The sequence below is a fragment of the Kogia breviceps genome, chromosome 8 (assembly GCF_026419965.1).
Source record: "Kogia breviceps isolate mKogBre1 chromosome 8, mKogBre1 haplotype 1, whole genome shotgun sequence".
NCBI classification, from domain to species: Eukaryota; Metazoa; Chordata; class Mammalia; order Artiodactyla; family Physeteridae; genus Kogia; species Kogia breviceps.
In genome coordinates, this window is record NC_081317.1 from 106,943,477 (window position 1) to 106,965,549 (window position 22,073).

The window sequence follows — 22,073 nt, forward strand, 5'->3', positions numbered from 1 at the left end:
GCCACCAGGAGGACCAGAGTTCAATTAAGGAATATGGTGACAGGGTATTCTGCAAGGACTTTGATGATATAGGCTAGTTTGTTTAGGGCCTCGTGGCGTATCCAGTTGGCATGTTGGAGGGTCCTAAAGGTCAACAGTGGGAGGAGGCACAGTGTAGTGTGGACATGAGAGTAAAGATGGGAACAGATGACCAGAGAGTCTTGGGTTTAGGACGAACAGCAGAAGACAACAGAAGGAGGGCCTTGGCAGAACTGGCTGGCACAGGTGGAGATGTCAGGTGGCACCTACGGCCTGAAGAGGTGGGTGGCCCCTGGTGAAAAGTTAACTTCAGCAGTCGGTTATGTAATCTCTTGGAAGCCTCGGTCTCCAGGGTCAGGGACGGAGACAGATTACGTACAAGGTGAGACCAATCTCCCGGAAGGTTTTGCTCAAGTGATTGGGAGAGACTGCTGGGTATTCCTCCAGACACCCATCTTATAATGGGTCAATCTGCACTGTGTACGGCCTCTGAGGAATGCTCCCTCATTGCGCTGTAGAAAAGAGGAAGAGAAATTTCGAGGGCCAGAGGCGAGAGAAATTTTATTCCCTCTATACATCTATATAGTGAAAAATGATTTCATCCAAGAAATGCAGTATTTCACCTTTAGGTCATTTCGCCCTTAGCAGAATAGAGGCTGGTGAATGTATCTGTACGGTTACTTGCCTAAGCAAATGAGTTGGAGGTCTCCAAGGGAACTGGCCTCCATCTGTCGTTTCTTGTATTTTAAAGGGGAAGTCAACGACGGGTGGACTGAGCTCTCTCTCATCCTTGGAGACAAAGCCCAAGTATTCCCATTCCAGAATTTTGCTCTCAGGTTTTCTTTTCTAGAAGAGTTCAAGACCTTTTGGTTTGAGCTTGATTTTTTTTTTTTTTTTTTTTTTTTTTTTTGCGGTATGCGGGCCTCTCACTGTTGTGGCCTCTCCCGTTGCGGAGCACAGGCTCTGGACGCGCAGGCCCAGTGGCCATGGCTCACGGGCTTAGTTGCTCTGCGGCACGTGGGATCTTCCCGGACCGGGGCACGAACCCGTGTCTCCTGCATCGGCAGGCGGATTCTCAACCACTGCGCCACCAGGGAAGCCCTGAGCTTGATTTTTTAATCTTACCTCTCAATTTTTTTTTATTTTAGTAATGAAATCCCTTCTTCAAGCATAGTTTATACAGAACTGCAACACATGAAGCAGAAAAGGCTTAGAATTTTATTACCAGCATGTATTTATTTTATAACTTCACATTTGTAACACTTTACTTTGCATACTGTGACTACATGAGAACAACAAGGCCATTTTCATGACTACAAAAAACACATGAAATCAGGGTGTGTTAGGATGACAGTTGTATCACTTTGGTTGAACAGTAGTGAAAAATATAACTTAGATAAATGACCACAAATGGTACCTCTTTAAAAAAATGTTTTTCTTACAATCTCAGGATATTCTTCAGTTAAAATTATTCACGATCGGAAAGAAGAAGTTATTTCTTATAATCACTAACAATAGTCAACAATGGCTGGAAAATTTATCACAAAGATAACAGACAACAAGCACTCAAAATTAGCACAAGAGCCAAAACGGTGTCTAATGCAATGTTGTCACAACCTCACAGGCAGATTACATATTTACTTGTTACTGCAGGACTGTTAGAAGAGGAAGAGAGCGTGCAGTGACCGGACAATAAGCATTGTGAAAATAATAAAAAGAGTCTCGATGTACTGAGGGCTTTCTGTGTTCCAGACATCACACTAAGTGCTTAAAAGGCATTATGTCATTTGATCTTAGCAACAACCCTATTCTATTGTCCTCCCATTTTTCTGATGAGGAAACTGATATTTCAAGAAGTTAAGCCACTTGTTTATTGTACATACAAAGCTACCATGATGCCGTACATAAGTCGTGTCGGAGCCTTGCCTAGCATTTAACTGAATGATGCTCATTTATGCTTGAAGCACACTTGACGTCACAGGACATGCACGGGCCTGATTTAAACACCTCTGACATGCTATGGCTTCCTGAATCTATGAAGAATTAAAATAAGCTTGGATGTGTGCTCACATATCGCAAGGGAACCTTTCTTCCAAGGTCTGTACAAAATGAGTCAATCTGAAAACAAAAACGAGCCTGTTGGTAAATGCCAGTGTGTTAAAATTCGGATATCAACACGCTTGTGTCTATCTGTTATTTATTAGAGATTTAAAAGTTTAACATACATTTTCAAGGTAGAACTGCTGAAAAATCCCTGCAGAACTACAAAGCACAATTTGAAAAGTGCGATCGTGGTGGAGAGAGGATTAGCCAGTGTCAGAGAGGTCTGGACTTCTGTCTGGGTTCTGCCGCCTGATAGCATTTTGATGTTGAGCAGACCATGCAACCCCTCTGAGTTTTTTTTCCCTTCTCTTTTAAAATGAGCATAATTATACCACACTGGGGGTGCTGTACACATAAAATGACATATGTGTAAAGTGCCCAGAACAGAGCAGGTCCTCAGTAACTGTGAGCTCTCTTCGTCTCCTCTTTGCCCTTTGTTGCCACTAAAAATCCTCCTCTCTATCCAGGCTGGCCTGAATTCAAACATGGCCTGCACGGGCCCATGCTCCGTCAGGCCCTCCTGTGATGTCTACCCTTTCTTGAGAATGTCCCTCACACTGTGGACCTCTGTGTCCTCAGGGCCCAACACACTGCCTGGAACCATCTCTCTGACACCCAGCAGAGAAGCGGGAAGTGCTTCCCAAGTGAGAAAAGAGAGAAACCTAAGATAGAGATGTCGTGCTCATTTGGCAGCGACACTTCTCTTGGCTTCTATTGGAGTCATGAACTTGTTTACACGTAAGCTTATTTAGCTTTTCATACTCGGAGGCTACGTCCTCCCTCAGAGCAGGGCCAGGCTGGTAGGTTTATGACCGTTAGCTCTTTGAACACTGCCTCACGTGGCTTGGTACTCAGAGGTGTGTACTCGGTACTCTTGCTGATGTGAGAAAGGAAAACACTTGATCATTCAAAGAGCTTGGATTTTTACATAGATGACAAAAGATTTTTTATTTTCTCATACCATTTCTTTCTTTTGGTCTATTGGGGGGTATTTAAAGGAAACCTGGTTCCGATTCCTTTAGGCGTACTATCTCGTATTTGGAATTTAAGTTTTTGTTTATTAATAATCTATGTAGGGTCTGAAAAACTCTCAGATATTTTTTTTCTTAGAAAGAAGAGTCAAGGCCGGGCTTGAATGCCTTGATTTCAATTGTGTAAATGAGAGAGAAAACGACTGAAAAGGTCTTAGCCTGGTAAAATGGCTCTCTCTTCCGCAGCCGGCTGTGGGCCCCCCCGTGAGTTGGGTTTCAGTCATCGGCCCCGTTATCCCAGGGGGCATAGCCGTCCCCGTCTTCTGGCTCTTCAGTATTCTCATTTTCAAAAGAGGCCTCTTCCTCCTCTTCTTCACGGATTACCTTCATTAAGTCCAGGAAGCTGGGAGGAGGCCCCTGGTCTCTCAGCTCCCTAAGCCTACACCAGAGGATCTCACTGAGGCTCGCCCCGGCCATGACCTGCTCCAAGCGGACCTGGTCCGCGATGTTCCTCGGAATGGCCCGCTTCTCCACAGCTCTCCGCAGCAGGGTTTCTAACCGTAACACGTACGCTGAGACTTTCTCTCCTTCCTCCTGATAGGTCTTCAGGTATTTCACCTGGGAGGTCCTACGACTCTCCAGGCTTCCAAACACTTGCTTAAATGCTTCCAAACACTCTTCCACACTTATGGACGGATTGTCTGCCTGGACTATGTGCATGAGGTCCAGGGCAGGGCCACGAAGGCTCTCCGTCAACCATCTTTTCTTTTCTGCCTCTGCTACCGGCCACTCTTTGACTATCTCGGTGGCCTGTTCCAACCAGATTTCAAAGGGCTCTTCCTCTGGGGCGGGCACAGCGCTCCCTGAGAACACTCTCAACTTCCGGTACCTCACGGGGAGCAAAGGCTGAAGGGTGTGTGCTATTGCCTGTCCCAGCAGATGGGCCAATAACTCCGGTGAGACACAGGGCCTGGCCACTGGAGACACTCCCTTATGCCCAAGCGCTCGGAACATTCCCGAGACCGTCTGCCCCTCTTTCTCTAGAAAGAGGTTCAGTCTTTCAAGAAATTCAGTGTCCTGGTTAGGGGTCTTAAATATCACTTTCCAGATACCCCCCTTTCCCTGAACCTCGCTGGGGATCACAGAGACGTCAGTGTCCTCCAGAAGCTCTACCAACACAGCATTGGCATTCTCCTGCTTCCTGAATATTTTGCCAAGCACTCTATACCTGCCCAGAGACTTTAAGGTCTCCTGGAGGACCTCCTGAATCTCGGCTTCATTGCAGCCCACCGGTATCCCCATGACCATTAGTGATTTCTGATCATCCACACTCATGATCTTACACCAGTCCTCCAACAGGGCCAGTGCCATTGCCCCAGATATTGACTCGCCTGAACTCTAGGGCTACCGATTAGTTTGCGGGGTAGATGGGCGTTGCCTTAGTAAAAGGCGAAAGATTTATGCGCTCTGAAGAGAAACCAGAGTATGGGCGTCGCCTTAGAATTGAGAATATCCTGGATGAACTTCTAAACTTATAACCCACCAGTGAACGGGTCCTGGGTCCTAGTTTTCTGTACCAATAACCCTTACTGTCCGGTGGCAAGAGCTCGGCACTTTCCGTGAGGTCTCCAGACCTGACCCGAGGTGGGTGGTTAGTATCTCAGTTATGACAGGAGCACAGCCTGTGGCTCCGCAGCCCAGTGGCTCCTGTTTCTCTCACGCAGCCACGTGGTGGGGCTGCCCCATCGGAAGCGTGTGCAAGAGCTGCTTTCACTGCCCTCTGGGTCTCTGCCGCCTCACCTCTCTCTAGCCAGTGGGGAGTCGCCTTCACTCTTGCACCCAGAACTCCTGGAGGGAAGTCTCCCAGCAGAGTGGCTTGGGCTCCTAGGGAAACAAGGCTCAGTTTTACCACACAGCCCTCTCCTTCCCGGGAAGTATCAGTACCTGGTTAGGGATGGAAGTGGGGGGTAGACCAGCATCACGTTGTATTTGAGTCTTTTCTGCTTACGGTGACTTTATCGTTCTCTTGGGGACCCTCCTGCAATCAGCCTCCCCCCCCACCCCGGATGCTCATCAGGCCAATTAATGGAGCCCGGTTGTGGACAGGACCAAGATCTTTCCTGCGTGAAGAATGAAATCAGGAGAAATGACTAGATACCTGTTTATGCATTCCAAAACGTTCCATGACAGCCACGGAGCTTATGTATTCTGCTTCTAGCACAGGAAGATGTCACCCAACTCTGCACAAGGGCATGTCTGGGTGTCTCTCAGCTCCAGCCAAGCCAAGCCGCCCTGTATAAATATAATAATAGTGTACTTTTATGACTCGATAATATCCAGTGTGAAGGCTGTTAATGCACTTATTCAAAAATATGACAATCCTTTACAGTTTAATTAAATCTACTAAACAATATTGAGTTGCTTCATTTCTTTGATTAAAAAATCCGATTAGGAAACACTCTAACTTTTAAAATCAATTTAATGTAGGTTTAGCAATATAACTTATATAACATACTTTAATATAATAACATAGATACAACAATTTAATATAGGTTTCACAATTAAAAAAATCTCAGAGCCAAATAAACTTGGAGTTATGAATTAATTCTCTTTGACTATGCCTGGCTATGCTTTGCAAATGCATAACTAGGGGTTTCTTTTGCTATAAATGTTAAGTTAGTAACATGATGCTTTCTTCATAGCATATGAACTTGAATGGGTCATTTGAGGACAAAGAAAAAAAGAAGAGGCAAGTCTGTGTCGAGCCGGTGGAGACTGGGTAATGTAAAAGGGGAAGAGCGTCTATCTCCCATTGCTGTCGTGGATTTTGTGTTAAAGGGCTATGACCATTCTTCCCCTAAAAATCTCCATCAGTCCAGATGGGGTCCATATGCCACAGACACCAATCTGCAGCTACAGCGGCAGCTGCTGCAGGCACATTTCCCAAGTCCTTCTGGAAGGTTGAAAGGAGGGTGCATGCCAGAGGGCGGGGAGGGCAAAATGCTGGATCGTGTCCTCGCCCAGCAGCTCCAGGGATCTGAGTCCAGTGACACCTCCCTCCATACCTCACGGTCCTCTTCTAAGTTATGAGGGTGACCTTCCTCCCCGTTATAATATTTAGGGGAAACATGAGATGTCATAAGGCATCAGATACCCAAGAAGAAACATATCCAAGGTCTACATAACTGTCACGCTGAAGTTAGGCAACCGTTAGGTGGCTTCTTCCTCCAAAGGCAATCTCTACCTGCAATGCAACCTTCAAATAAAAAGACGGCAAGAGAAACGTCCCTGATACACAATAAGGCCAGGATTGGAAGTATTTGGATATGGGGAAAAAAATGAGAAAATCTTGTCTTTTCTCACATAACAATAGGATAAGCTGGAAAAGGAACCAGACATTCAGGTGGAAGACCCCACTGGAATTGTTGGATCATTTAACTAGATAGTTACCTTGGACAAAGCATCTAAATCTGTTTCCTACCCTGGAACCTTTGAAAGAGGTTATAAGGAAGCACTCATGTCAGGGGGATGCTGGGAGTAGGAAATGATGTAATTCGTGTGGAAGCCCTTTATTCAAATGCAAAGCACATCTGGTGCTAAGTCTCAGTACCTGCCTCTGGTTCCCTCATCCCCCTGCATGCGGACATTCATTCCTCTCTCCTTCCTCCTCTCCTGCCCACCTATCGTGGTGGGCTTATCTTCAAGCTGGGATTGGCTGTCCTCCAAATTGAAGTCCACTCGCCCAACTAGCCCTCACAATTGTGGAGGAGGGCAGGGTATCCGCATTTAATCCTGCCAGGGGCGAGGGCGGACAATGGGACAGAATATTTGGTTGCTCTGCCCGGCGCAACGCTCCTGCGGTCAACAGTTTCCCAGCCCAAACCCGCCCTGGTTACTGAGCATGCCCAGAGCTCCTATTCGAGCTAGTCAAGGGATGCGCATCATTTCTGCAGGGCTTTGCCACTGTAGAGAGAGGGGCGGGGCTGTAATCCACCCTGGACAGGGACTGGGACATGGAAAAAACACGGGGATAGGAGTAAGCAATGGAGGACCCTCAGAGGCCGTGTTACCGTCATATATCAAGATGCCTTCTGCCGCCACCAACCCGGTGGCTGTGGCCGATCTAGTCGCGCAGACACACCCAAGTCCCCATACATCTTTCCCCCGCTCGGCCTCGCACAATTCAAGGCAATCATCACCCCATCTCCTTACCCTGCCCTGGACGCACGCGCACTAACGCCCCAGGCACTCGGCTTCTGGCAACCTAGGAAACCCCGCGGCTCTGGCGCAGTCCTCTACAGGGGCGGTGGAACGAGGTGGGGCGCCCCGGGCGTCGAAGGGCTGGAGATTTGGGGAGTGGGCATCAGTGTGTATCTTTCCCCCTTCTTTGGCGGGGGAGCGGGGCGGAAGACACCAAAGGAAGACGTTCTGCTGGGCCCTGCTTGGCGCACGGGCACAATTACGGTACACAGCGCCCTCGGGCAATAGAGCGGGCCTGCGTCCTGCCTCACCATACACCTAAGGGGCCGTGCTGGGCTGGAATTTGCAGACTTCATGCTTTGCTACACTCGCACAGACAGTAGACCTAGGTCTCTCTCTCCATACCCACCCCCTCCGTATTTGCTACGCCCCTGTGTCTCTCCCCGCCATGCTGCGCGCCCCCCTACCACCGTGGGTGCAGTTAAGTGAGGGCCTTGTTTCAGTCTCTGCTCCCAGTAGCCCACCAAGGCCCGTGGTTAGACTGAAGCTTTGGTGTCCGCGCCTCGTATGGCCCCCAGGCTTCCGCGCGGCCTGCGCCATCCCTTCCCCACCTTCAGCGCCGCCCCTTCCCCTGCCCCCCACGCCGGTGTCCTGGCGCCTGCCAGTGTGTGTCCCTTTCCCCATCCATCAGCTCTCGCCCCGGGTAAGAAGAGGGAGGGAGCGCTCCCCACGGTGAGCCCTCATCGCTGGCCCACCTCCGCAATGCGGTGGGGGAGAGGCGCCTGGGCCAGGCAGGTCTGGGAGCGCGGCGCGGGGGCCAGGCACTGCGCCCCACGATCTTCGCCCCCGCGTGCCCTGCCCCATACTCACCCTGGCGCCGAGAGCGGTCAGCGGGCCCGCCGCTCCGCATCCATTAGCCGGTGGTCTGGCAGCTTCACTTCCGGAGCGCGGGGCTCTCGGCTGCGCGGCCCTCCCCTGTCTCCCCGCCTCTGCGCTCCCCGCCCCGGAGCCCCGCCCCGCCCCCGCCCCGCCCGCGCCTCCCTCCTCCCGCAGCTGCCGGGAGCTGGCAGTCTCTCCGGTCTCGCTGCCGCAGCAGCCACCCTCCCAGACCCAACTTTGCTGCTCGCCAGAGCTCGCGCGGCGGCGGCGGCGGGGGGCGTGGGCAGGGAGGGGAGAAAAGCGGGGTCAGGAGGAGGGACCGGGAGGGGTGGGTCGCTCGCTCGCCAACCCAGCTTCCTTTCTGTACACCTTGCGGGAGGCAGAGAGCGGCAGCCGCGGCAGCAGCCGGGGGCTTGGTGCATAGGGACCGGCAGACGGACTGACGGACGGAGAGGACCCTCCCCAAGCCTCCCCACGCCATGGCCGAGAGGAAGCAATCCGGGAAGGCGGCAGAGGACGAAGAGGTCCCTGCCTTTTTTAAAAACCTGGGCTCAGGCAGCCCCAAGCCTCGGCAGAAATTCTGTGGCATGTTCTGCCCGGTGGAAGGGTCCTCGGAGAACAAGACCATCGACTTCGACTCGCTTTCGGTGGGCCGGGGCTCCGGGCAGGTGGTGGCTCAGCAGCGGGACGTCGCCCACTTGGGCCCGGACCCGCAGCCGCCGTACTCCCGGCAGGGCCGGCGCGCCGGCGGGGAGCCATCTGTTGAATCGGGCCGGAAGGTGGAGATCCGGCGGGCCTCGGGCAAGGAAGCCCTGCAGAACATCAATGACCAGGTTGGTACGGGTGGGAGGCGGTGTTTGAGACAGAGAATGGGGCGTGGGGATCGCCCCTCCCTCGCCCCCTCCCAGTTCGGTGGAGAACCGAGGATCCCAGCGTGCCCACCGTCCTGCCCCGCCTCGAGTATTGCTTCCCTGCATGTGCATACGCACCCCACCCTACCCGGCCCTGCGTGCAGGGTGCCGAGGGGCTCGGGCTCGCTGATGGGCGGCCGTGTGCCCACAAAGGCTGCCCGCGCCTCCCTGGGCTTGGGAAGGAGAGGGTGGGGGTAAAGGATGGGCCTATCTCCGGCTGGGGTGGGGGGGGCGGTGGTGTCTCATGGTTGGAGGGGGAGGGGATGGGCCGCGGTTCCATTCTTCTTAAATCCTCCCGGGCGTCTTCCAATTGCAGCTGCGGCTGGCTGCCCCACCCTTTTTCGATGCAGCTCCGAGCGTGCAGTGGGGGGTTCGCGTACAGGCCGGCGGGCTCCCCGGGGGTCGGGAGGGGCGGGGGCCTCGACGGCTGCTCCCCGCCGCGCCCTGCGAGCTTTCCCAGCGCTTCTCGGGCGCCCTCCGCGCTCGCGGCCCAAGCTCGTAGGCAAGGACCATGGTCAGCGCCTCCCCGGACCGCAAGGCAGAATCTATCTCAGCACCCTGACTCCTGTTCGCACCGCGAGAAGAACCCGAGAGGCAGTGGAATCACGCGAGGAAACCGCGATGCTCCTAAATAGCCCATGTGGAGAACAAAGTTCCGCTAAGTATCTCAGCAAGGGTTTCCCAGAGCGCTCCCCCCCGGCCACTATTTGGGAGGGGCTTTGGGGATGGGGACTACGTGGATTATATTCAAAGGGTAAAAAGAAAAGAAAAGGGAAAAACCCTCACATTTTGAATAGACTGTCACAGATGGATTAGACCCCCCCTATACTGTGTTAATAAGGAAACAAAGAAGACCAATTTGGTAAACCTAATTTCAGAAGATGTTTATCTCTAGCAAATATGTACAGTGTGCATTTTAAGTCTTCTCGTACCACGTGTTTTTTTCTTTATCAGGGTGACCTTCATACTTGTGCAATTTTTTTCCCCTCAGCCTTAATTTCTCAAGTGATAAATTACAGTGTGAAAGGTTTCAGCTCTTGTTTGCTGTTTATCTCCCATGCCCGTGGGTGAAGACAAGAAATCAATGATTGATTATTTATTGAATACCTATTGTGTGCCTTGCTTTTCTGGGTAAGGTGAAGGTTAGCTATTAAAAGTTCAAGGTGATTTCTTCTTAAGGGTCTTCCAGAGTAGTTGGGAGTGGTCTGTACCTATTCACCGACTGATAATAAGTGCATTTAGTTTGTAGGCTTACAGTGAACTCATCAGAGAACAACTAAGGGTTGGTGGCAATGGTCTGAACACGTAACTGTTTCGTGATGTGGCACAGAGTTTTGCAGCTTTTGACTTTTATAGGATCAATTCTAGGAGAGACAAACCATTTGCTGTCACTTTCAAATGACAGCTAATTACTTAATTGATTCCTCCTCCCCCAGCTCTGTCCTCTGATTTATGCACATGGGAAGGAGGTACTGCTACCCATATTTCACTATGAGTCAACTGGGAGAACTCAATCCAAGAAGTCACTTTGTCCCAGGTGATCAGACAATCAAAGTAAAAGTTCCTAATAATGTGACTTATAGTGAAAGCTGAGTGATGTGAAATACACTGGGTGAGGGCCACACCCAATGAGTGATTGTATAGCATACTGGTTGTATCATACCCTCATCTTCAACTAGTTGTGATGGTAATTCTAATGTCCTAAAGGAAGCAGAAAAATGCCTTGAGATAATGGCAGTGAATTAAAACTCAAGTTTCAAAGGCAAAGTTTCAGTGGGTTGAATAACGCATCTCTTTTCCTGCCCATTTAGAAGCTTGGATGTTTTGATCATCAGAGCTGCTTGTTTGAACGCTCTCTGAATTTAATAGAAATTCTAAATTGTAGACCTAGGGCACGTGGAGGGGGAGATTTGAAGAGGAAATACCCAACCAATACCCCAGGCAGTTTTAGCCTCTGCAAACCCACATTTGCTTTAGGTATCCAGTTACTAGTAACAGAGTGATTCTGGCTTGGTCTTTCGGCAGCCTTCCTTGGATTTTCATTTTCAATGTTGCCTTTTCACATAACGGCTGTTCCTGTGGGGTTTTTTTCATTCATGACTAAGAGCTTTTACCAGGATTGGTAGTTTACCAGGATCAGTGTTTGAAGATTTCATGTCTATACAAGAGAGAAAAGGAATTTTGGGTTGTGTATCTATCTGTATCTATATCTATGTATGTAGTAATGCTTATTTCCAAAAGCATGGTTGAACCCACCACTTTGACTGAATTGAGTAGCCATCACTTAGTTTTCAGCTAACGAGCAGGGTAACTGCCAGCATCCCAGGGCGTTCCTATCTGAAGTCCTGGAACAGAGAGAGGTGGAGGAAAACTAGTGAGTGGATCCTGGGTTCCCAGACTCATGGCTCCCTCCTCCCCTGAATCTGTACTTACATGGGTCGTTATTGTATGGTCAGAAGTGGCTTTGTCCACCTGTCGCTCTAGAGGTCCTGCTGTTCTTCGAGCAAGGCTTTGGGAAGGGAGGGTACAGGCTTCCTTAGCTCCGATGCCACATGGCTTGTGGGAGACGAGGGGAGGTTGACCACCTGCATCTGCATTTGCAGGTGTGAACAGGTTGGCACCAGAAGGCAATGGGTGTGGCTTGGGCTGGGTTGGTAGATTGTGGTGAGAGGAAAGAGCCGGTGTAGTGAATGTGAGAGAGGAAGGCTATCTCATTACTCTCTTTTTTCCTTTGTGTCCTTGGGGATGTTCATCCTGGGCTGCAGTGAGATTACATTGATCACCACCCGTGAAGGGCTCTGAGCCTCTTAGAATAGAGAGCAGCGTGGTTGGCCTAATTCTCCTTGCTAGTGCCCAGGGGTCCCCCGGGCTCCCCTCCTCTTCCTAGGAATTCCCTCCATTCCACCTCGGACACAGTTTATCCAGAACCAGCTGTTGAGCCAGGGATACTGGATCATGAACATCCCTTCCAAAGGGGCTCCCAGGCTCTTTTCCCAGCAGCAAACAACCTGCATAGACTAGAGTGTCAGGGGAGTGATTCTCCACTTCCCTAGTGCAGGTGCCAGCGAGTGAACTACACAAGAGGTCTGTTGAACTTGGCAAAACCCCCAAGTCTGTAAAATGTTTTCTGATAGTCGCTTCCATTCCGTGCCCCCATCCCTTCTCCCCACGTCGATTATCTTCCCAGCCCTAGATGCCCAGTGATTCTGCTGCCCTCTTACTGTTCAGTGCCACGCCTACACCATCCTGATGGTGATGCTTTTTCTAGATCTTTCTTTCTCCAAAAGCAACGAGTTCTGAAATCACTCTTCTCCTTTCCCGCCACCCCACCCCCCACCTTCTCCCATTCAAAAATCTCTTCTCGGGACTTCCCTGGTGGTCCAGTGGCTAAGACTTCGCTTTCCAATGCAGGGGCTGCAGGTTCGATCCCTGGTCAGGGAGCTAAGATCCCACATGCCTCGCGGCCAAAATACCAAAACATAAAACAGAAGCAATATTGTAACAAATTCAATAAAGACTTTAGAAATGGTCCACATCAAAAAAAATCTCTTCCTCATATTAATCTTAGCTAGAGAGAAATCCAATGATTGAAGGCATCCATCTCTTATGTGAGTAGCTGATACACAAGTTGTCCCCAGAGATACTTGTTTGACAATAGACCAGCCTGTTCAAAATAGATGTCTAGTTAGCGGGATGTGTGGTAGAGATTTGGCTAGGAGCCTAGAACAAGGGCATTAATTTGATATTTTACTTTTTTTTTTTTTTTTTTTTTTTTTTTTGCTGTACACGGGCCTCTCACCGTTGTGGCCCCTCCCACCGCGGAGCACAGGCTCCGGACGCGCAGGCTCAGCGGCCGTGGCTCACGGGCCCAGCCGGTCCACGACACGTGGGATCTTCCCGGGCCGGGGCAAGAACCCGTGTCCCCTGCATCGGCAGGCGGACTCGCAACCACTGCACCACCAGGGAAGCCCTAATTTGATATTTTAGAGGCCACATCTTCTCAAAAGGGGAGACACAAATATGAACATTCGTGTGTCCAGGATTCCAAAATACCTAGGACCCATCTGGGCTCGAAGGAGGAGGGGTACTTGGGGAGGAGAAAGAAATCGTGATGATCCATAATTATTGGTTACTCTTGATTTCCCAAATGATCATCTAATTAGTTAAATTTTAAAAGGTAATTGTGGTGAAATACACATAGCATAAAATTTACCTTCTCAACCATTTTAAAGAGTACAGTTCAGTCATGTTAGATATATTCATACCGTCGTGCAACCAATCTCCAGAACTTTTGATCTTGCAAAACTGAAACTCTGTGCCCATTAAACCATTAGCTCCCTATTCCCATTCCCCCAGCCCCTGGCAACCAGCCTTCTACTTTCTGTCTCTATGAATTTGTCTCTTCCAGGTACTTCACGTAAGTGGAATCATAGAGTTTGTCTTTTTGTGACTGGCTTATTTCACTTAGCATCATGTCCTCAGGGTTCTACCACTGTGGTAGCCTGTGACAAGATTTCTTTCTTTTTCATGGCTGAATAATATTCCTAAAATCAGTTAATTTTTAACAAGTTCTCGATGATTGGAAAATTTGTAACTCAATTAATTGATCTGCAATGATCTCATTGTGAGAGGAAGTGAGAAGAATTACATTTGGGATGAGATAGACTCACCCAGCCTGGGGCCCAAGGCCTGAGTAGAAGAAAACGCCTACCAGCTAAACAGCCTCTTCCATTTTCCTTCCCTTGTAGCTTGAGGGTGGAGAGGAGAATTGCTGTTATTGAACCTCCAGTGACAACATCTGGCCATGACCTCTTGAACATTGCATGGTTCACGAACTGTGGACCGTGGAAATCAGGCAGAGGCTGGGCAGTTTCCCACCCTTGGTAAAGACAAGCTAAGTATTCTTATGGGTCCTTTGGTGACAGTGTTCCTCTCTACTTCTTTGAGAAAGAAGGGAGAGTCAAAATTGATCATGGATTCACATGTGTACTACCATTGGATGTCTGGGCTTGAAAGAGACCTAATGATCACCTCACTTTAGAGGTGGAGGAATCGATGCCCAGAAAGACAGTGCTTCACCCTGTGGAACTCAGGTGACAGTGCCACGACTAGGACTGTCCCTCTCACTGCCCAGTCCCACTGCAGTCCTACACCAGTAAAACCCTGTTATTTATGTAGCACTGTATAACCCTAGAGTACACGTATTTGTGGGAAGAGATGAGCTTCACGTCCTACTACTCCACCATCTTGATTGCTCCCTAGAATGTACATTTACGTTCTAGATCCTGTAGTTTAGAATGTGTAGAATATATTATTTTAAAACTTGTCCCCAAACCTTCTGATATAGGCGTTACTCCCTTTCTGTAAATAAGGACGCTGAGAAGTAGTGACGTTTCCTGACCTATTCCAAGGTCTTGCTATTTAGTAAGTGCTGGAACTAGGATTTGAACCAAGGTTTCCTGACTCAGTCCCTTATTTCTTCTTGCAAGACACCATTCTGTGACTCAGTTCCACTGCAGAAATAATAGTTAGTGAACTTAAAAGTACAATTTCGTTTTTGTAGGCAAAATATTTCCTATCCCGTTAAACTTTATATATTCTATGGGGTATGCCCTGTGTTAAATGCTTTATATGCATTATCTTTTAAAAAAATTTTTATTGCAGTATAGTTGATTTACAATGTTGCATTAGTTTCAGGTGTACAGCAAAGTGAATCATTTATACATATACATATATCCTCTCTTTTTAAAAAAATTTGTATTGAAGTATAGGTGCTTTACAATGTTGTGTTAGTTTCTACTGTACAGCAAAGTGAATCAACTATACGTATACATATATCCCCTCTTTTTTGGATTTCCTTCCCATTTAGGTCACCATAGAGCATTGAGTAGAGTTACCTGTGCTATACGGTAGGTTCTCATTAGTTATCTATTTTATACATAGTATCAATAGTGTATATATGTCAGTCCCAATCTCCCACTTCCTCCCACCACCACCCCTTTCCCCCTTGGTATCTTATCTTATGTATGCTAAGTAAAAGCTTGCTAACTAAAAGCCAGAGGCAGTATCTGAACCCAGGTCTATGTGACTAAAGAGCATCTTAATCATTGTGAGGTACTGAATTGCTTTCTGCATTAATTATTCTTTTCTCATTTTATCTCCGAAGAGTTAACTACTGTAAAAATAGTTCTGAGTAGTTCTGAGAATCTACTTTTTTTGTTTCCGTTTTGCAATGTATTCTTTGAAGCCATTTATGAAAGAGAACTTTGATCTGTCTTTATGGACGTGCCCTATACTGCCGATATTCTGTCCATCATTTTTTTAAACACAAGACATGGCTTCAAATATCACTGGGACAGAAGCCAACCCTGACAGTATGAATGACATGATTTTCTAAGATTAGAGCAATATGATGACCATGGGATTTTCCCACTTGATGTAAATCATGAACTGCAAGCAAATAATGAGGGAGTCAGTAAAAACATTGGCAGGTGTTTTGAGGGCCACTTGAGTTGGGTTGGTTGCAGCCCATGGCCAAGGCTGGTCACTTAGGCCAAGAGCTGCAAACAAATAGTGCCTTGAAGGGAAAACACCTGGTCTTGAAGGTGGCTTGGGGTTTGCTTTTGAGACATACAGACAGCTTGCCTGGGCTCTGATTCCAAGGCAGCTCCCTTGTGGAAAGAATTCTGGGCTAGGAGTCAGGAAGCCCAGCTTATAGTCCTGGCTTTGTCTTCACAAGCTGTGCTACCTGCACAGTCACCTACCTGGGGCTGTCATTGGGCCAGGCCTTAATCTCCTTCTCCCATTTCCACTAAAGGCTCTGAAAGAAAGCTGTGCTATCCCTGGTTGTTCTTTGTTCTGTTTTTTTTTTTTTTTTATAGAGGTAAAATTCATGTAATAAAATTCTCATTTTCAACATTTTAAAGTCTACAATTCAATAGCTTTTAGTACATTCACAATCTTATGCAATCATCACTACTAATTCCAGAACATTTTCATCACTCCAAAAAGAAATCCTGTATCTCTTAAGCTGTCACTTCCCGATCCTCCATCATCCCAGCCTGTGGCAACCAACCATCTACTTTCTGCCTCCATGGATTTACCTGTTCTATGGCCTTTTGTGTCTGGCTTCTTTCACTTAGTGTAGTGTTTTCAAGGTTCATCCACATTGTAGCATGGATCAGCCCTTCATTCTGAACAATATTCTATTGTTTGTATAGAGCACATTTTATTTATCCATTCACAAGTTGATTGATACTTGGGTTGTTTCCACTTTTTGGCTATTATGAATAATACCGTTATTAATATTCTTTTAAGTTTGTGTTTGAACATATGTTGTTGGTTCTCTTGGGTGTATACCTAGGAGTGGGATAGTTAAGTCATATGGTAATTCTATGTCTAACTTTTTGAGGAACTGCCAAACTGTTTTCCACAGTGGCTGCACCATTATACATTCCCACCAAAAGCACGTAAGGGCTTCGATTTCTGTGTGCCCTGCACAACGCTTGTTATTTGCTGATTATAGCCATCCTAGTGGGTACAAAATGGTATGCCATTGTGGTTTTGATTTGCATTTCCCTAATGAATAATGACTTTGAACATCTTTTCATGTGCTTATTGGTCATTTGTATAGCTTTGGAGAAATGTCTATTCAAATCCTTTGCCCATTTTTAAATTGAGTTGTTTGTCTTTTTGTTATTGAGTTTTAGGAGTACTTTATATACTCTAGATACTAGCCCCTTATCAGATAAAAGGTTTGCAAATATTTTATCTCATTCTGTGGGCATCTATTCATTTTTGATAGTGTCCTTTGATGTACAGAAGCCTTTAATTTTAAGTTCAATTTATCTGTCTTTTCTTTTGTTGCTCATGCTTTTGATGTTATATTATCCCTGGCTGTTCTCAAAACTGCTGGATCAAATGAAATCTGGCAAAAAAATTCCAGGGCCTTGTTTCCTAGAATCGTATTCATGTAACTAAATTCTGTTGTTTTATGGGAGCTTTGAAATTCATTTAGAGTCGCACTTGCAACGGCACAGTATTGCAACAGCACACAGTATTCTTGAGTGCTTTGTGTACTGCCTAAGTCTGATCTCTCTGTCCCACAATCCTGTTCATATAAAAAAAATGCTTTCATGTGTGTGTATTCGCACATATATGTGTTTATATGTATAAATATATTTATATATTTTTTTAATGAAGTAGAAAATTTGTTTTCCAAGCGAGTGATTTGGGAGTGGTAGGGATGGTATTAGGAGGGCAGTGACTAATAAGCTGAATTTAGGAAAAATAACTTTGAGAAACTAATTGAATTCAATTTTTATTTTGTTCTGTTTTTTAGAAATAACATGACAAAGTACGATGTTTATTGTAGATTACTCTGATACGCAATTAAAAAAAAGAAATCATTGATAATCTTATTAGCTAGAAATAACCACTGATAGCATTTTGTGTATTATACAGCCTTTATACTCCTACCAAAAGTGAATGAGAAATACTGTTTCTCAGCATCCCTGACATCACTGGGTATTATAGTTCCTATAGATATTTCTCAAATTTATAGGTGACAAGTGTTATCCTGCTTTTTGCAGATTTTCCTATTAATGTATTCATATTTTAAACACTGATATGTAAAAAAAATCATATATTAAAATGGATACATTTTAAAATCACTTGTTACACAGTTTTTCCTAGTTTGCACCTAATTTTTTTGACCTTTTTTTTTTTTTTTTGCGGTACGCGGGCCTCTCACCGTTGTGGCCTCTCCCGTGGCGGAGCACAGGCTCTGGGCGTGCGGCTCAGTGGCCACGGCTCACGGGCCCAGCCGCTCCGTGGCACGTGGGATCTTCCCGGACCGGGGCACGAACCCGTGTCCTTTGCACCGGCAGGCGGACTCTCAACCACTGCGCCACCAGGGAAGCCCGACCTTTATTTTTTGACATCCAAATTTAAACTTCACGTAGTTCAGTCAGTTCGTCTATTCTGGCATTTTTTTTTTTTTTTTAACTTTCAAGATTTATTTACTTGTATTTTCTTTTAAAACCTTTTTGGGTTTTGTGTTTATTTACATTTAAATCTGGCAATTAATTTTTGTCTATAACTTGAAGTAAGGTATAACTTAATTCTCCAAATAGTTAGCTAGTTTTCCTAATGGCATTTTATTGAATAATTAATATTTCTTCAATTATTTTTTATATACTCAACTTTTTATATATGTCTGCATGGTTTTTGTCTTCCTGCTCTGTTTCATTGGTTTGCCTTACTAATTTCGTAGTGGTTCAATACCACTTTAGTTACCGTAACTTTTTAAAAATTGAGGTGTAGTTGATTTACAATATTATATTAGTTTCAGGTGTACAACACAGTGATTAAAATTTTTCATAGATTATACTCCATTTATGATTATTATAAAATATTGGCTTTTTTCCCGTGCTGTACTGTAACTTTTTAATATCTTAATTTTCTTCATTTTTTCCACCATTCAACTGCATTTTCCATGAAAGATATTTTCAGTTGCAGAAACCTGATGTGATTTTTACCACAATTATATTAAATTTATATATTGAATTATAAGAAATATTTATTTTTAAGATGGTAAGTCTTTCAACCTCTGTTTATATCATGTCTTGCCATTTTTTCCTGATATTTTGCTTTATTCCTCTGAAATTTTTTGTTACATTTATTCCGAGATGTTTTGTAGTTTACATTCTGGATGACTCTTGAGTTTTAAATGAATTTATAATAGATTGCTTTATTGAACTCAGTTTGCATTCTAATAATTTTCAATTAATTCTTTTGGGACAGTTTAATTATCTAATATTAATTTTATATCTTTTTTCTAATGCCTTTGTTTATTATTTCTCTTCCTGGTCTGATTACATTGCTTGAACTCCTAAAACTATGTTGAATAATGGTGGTTTTTTTAGGGTTCCCTGTTTGATTTCTGACTTTAATGAGAATTGAATGAGTTGGGTTTATTACTTGCTGCAATGAGAGAGACCACACACCATAGGGAACCATGGGGTATCTGTAGGAGGGCATTAGAGAGAGATTTGGGCTTTGGTATGGTGATTTTGGTGAGGGCCCAAGGAAGCGAGCATTCCCTCTGGACTGGGTGCTGTCATAAATAAACCTAATCACACTTCTGTGATTAGTTATCTCAGTAACTCTTATCTCTAAGGGCAGATTAGACTGAAGCTAAAGCAGTGGTTGCTAAATAAGCAGTGGGCACTCATATTAATTCGGATGGGGGATTTTGTTTGGTATTTTGTGACTTGGACAACGTTCATGTTTTATCAGATGTGATTTTCTGGAGGGGTCTCTTCTTAATTTTGATCCATCGTGGTCACCGAGTGGCCTTCTCTGATACTGATGCTCTGTGAAATTTACATTTGACAAGAGATCGCTCAGGCCTTGCTGTGAGTGCCAGGCCATCTCTTGGCAAGTATTTTCTGTTTCTTAACATCCTGTTAACATCAGGGCTTGGTGTGATAGAGTCTATTCTGTAGTGTTTTATGTCTGTTTATATTTGAGAGATATCTTCCTGTCCTCCACTGAAGATGCCAAACAGTTTCCTGAGCTCCCCCTCCCTCCCCCCAGGAGGTAGTATCTCTTATTCCTTGTTCTGCCAATTATTTTTCATAAGCTTGATATTTTTTCCTTTGTGTTTATCTTCAATTCAGGTGAGGTCCCTTCAGAATTCATGTTTTTAGCAGATGAGTGTGTGAACAGTCTTTGGCCTCATTCCCTGACTGTGTGTACCAGTTGAATCTTTATTAGGCTTAGAGCTTGAAGATTGATTCAAAGACTAATTTCTTGTCCAATTCCCATTTTCTGGTGCCGAAGTTGCAGACTTTGGCTTTCACTCTTCTGTTAAATTTCAAAAACAATTTTGGGGAACAACTGAAGGGCTGCCAAATTTTTATGTTGCCAAAATAAGGACACCAAAAAAAAAAAAAAAAGCCCAGCATAACTCTGTAGTATCATCTTACAAAATGAAGAACATTTTTGCACTAAAACTAATAAAGAGAAAAATAACTCTAGAATTTAAACATATGCATAAATTGAGCTTTATGAAAAATTATATGTATTGTCCTTATTTTTCTCATTTTGACTTAGATTTGTGAACACCTTGCCCCAGGCAGCCTGGCATTGGCTGCCAGGCCAGCATTGGTTGAGGTGACATATCTCTTTTTAAAAAAATATATTTATTTTATATTGGAAGAGAGTTGATTAACAACATTGTGTACGTGTCAGGTGTACAGCAAAGTGATTCAGTTATACATATCCATGTATCTATTGTTTTCCAAATTCTTTTCTCATGGAGGTTATTATAGTATATTGAGCAGAGCCCTGTGCTATACAGTAGGACCTTGTTGGTTATCTGTCTTAAATATAGCAGTGTGTACATGTCACTCCCAAACTGTCATCTATCCCTCCCCGCAACCCTCGTGGCTCACGGACTCAGTAGTTGCGGCTTGCGGGCTCTAGAGCGCAGGCTCAGTAGTTGTGGTGCATGGACTCAGTAGTTGTGGCTCGCGGGCTCTAGAGCACAGGCTCAGTAGTCGTGGCGCACGGGCTTAGTTGCTCCTCGGCATGTGGGATCTTCCCGGACCAGGGATCGAACCCGTGTCCCCTGCGATGGCAGGAGGATTCTTAACCACTGCGCCACCAGAGAAGTCCCCTAATGCCTTTTTAAGTCTAGAAATCCATAATCTGACTTTTAGTTCTTTAAAAAAAAATTTTTTTAATTGAAGTATAGCTGATTTACAATGTTGTGTTAATTTCTCCTGTATAGCAAAGTGACTCAATTATATGTATATATATATATGTACATTCTTTTTCATATTCCATAATCTGACTTTTAAAAACCTGATGCATGTTCAGAGTTATAAGACACCATCACTAAAAGCAATAGAGCCAAAACCTGTCCATCACATTGCTGGGCTTTTAATTTATTTATATAAGTGAACTACATTTCTTACAGGGCATATGATTATGGCAAAATTGGTAGTGAAGATGACTAGAAAAAAAAATTAACTGCAAAAAGCTATTATCTACAGCTCTGTTCACTAAATACCCTCCACCACTGCAATGGCAGAATTAGCAAAAATAGGATTTCTGGGAAGGATCAGCTTTACCTCCTGACCATAAATCATTCAGTGAGCATGCTCATCACTGCACTGTGGTCCTTAACTTAACAACAATACACCAGCAGAAGTATATCTTTAAAATGTTAGGGAATTCCCAGGCTGTCCAGTGGTTCGGACTCCACGCTTTCACTGCTGAGGGCTTGGGTTCGAGCCCTGGTTGGGGAATTAAGATCCCGAAAGCCACGTGGCATGGCCAAAAAAAAAAAAAAAAAGTTATTCTTGATATAACCTTTTACTGATCTGTGACATTTTTGGTCATATCCTAATTAGGTGAGGACTCTGAAATTATCATGCAGGATTCAGGAATTAAGTCCTGAATGGAATTATCTAAGTTTGGAGCCAGATAAAGCAACACAGAGACATTTTACGAACTTCTTGGGCCCAGTAGGACTCTAGATTGCTTTTAGAACACTTAAGTATTTGACATTATCACCAACTGGTCCCATTTCTTTCCTTCTGGCCATTTAGTTCGGTAAGAAGATGTACTTCTGTGAGAAAACCAGTCTGGTGTTGTGGTTCACACTCAGATCTTAAGGTTTCCTTGAATGTCACTGGAGAATGTAGTATGAAGAAGGTTAGGAGAGTTTTCTGTTATGGAGAGTTTTTGATTTTACCAGATGATGGCTTTGAGCAAATCACCTATTCCTTTAGACCTGCTTCCTCATTTGAAACGTGGACCTCAAAATAGTGACCCTATGGGGTTACTGGGATGACTGAGTGGAACATTGTATGTAAAATGCTTGGCCTGTGTAGGGGCTCTGCAATCTTACGTGTTATTGTAAAATGAGTCTGAGATGGATGTGTGTATAAATAATTAGAGCACCATTTGATGGGGTCTA

General features: G+C 45.4%; 2 protein-coding genes across 2 annotated transcripts in view; one reads left to right on the forward strand and one right to left on the reverse strand.

The window, feature by feature from the left end:
- Positions 1-1,234: 1,234 nt before the first annotated feature.
- PNMA2 (PNMA family member 2) lies at positions 1,235-8,305 on the reverse strand. Its single transcript, XM_059071742.2, has 3 exons — positions 8,163-8,305; positions 5,251-5,384; positions 1,235-4,976 (listed from the first exon to the last, which is right to left on the reverse strand). Exon 3 carries the CDS (start codon positions 4,461-4,463, stop codon positions 3,369-3,371), a length of 1,095 nt encoding a protein of 364 aa, XP_058927725.1. The 5' UTR covers positions 4,464-4,976; positions 5,251-5,384; positions 8,163-8,305; the 3' UTR covers positions 1,235-3,368.
- Positions 8,306-8,365: 60 nt separating this feature from the next.
- The window catches only part of DPYSL2 (dihydropyrimidinase like 2), a 115,358-nt gene continuing 101,650 nt past the window's right edge, over positions 8,366-22,073 (forward strand). Inside the window, exon 1 of the mRNA XM_059071723.2 lies at positions 8,366-9,004. Coding sequence (XP_058927706.1) covers positions 8,651-9,004 — 354 coding nt within the window. The 5' untranslated portion in view covers positions 8,366-8,650. The remainder of the gene's footprint in view (positions 9,005-22,073) is intronic.

Coding starts and splice junctions, on each gene's coding strand:
- PNMA2 (XM_059071742.2), bottom strand. CDS start 4,463: ATGGCACTGGCCCTGTTGGAGGACTGGTGTAAGATCATGAGTGTGGAT.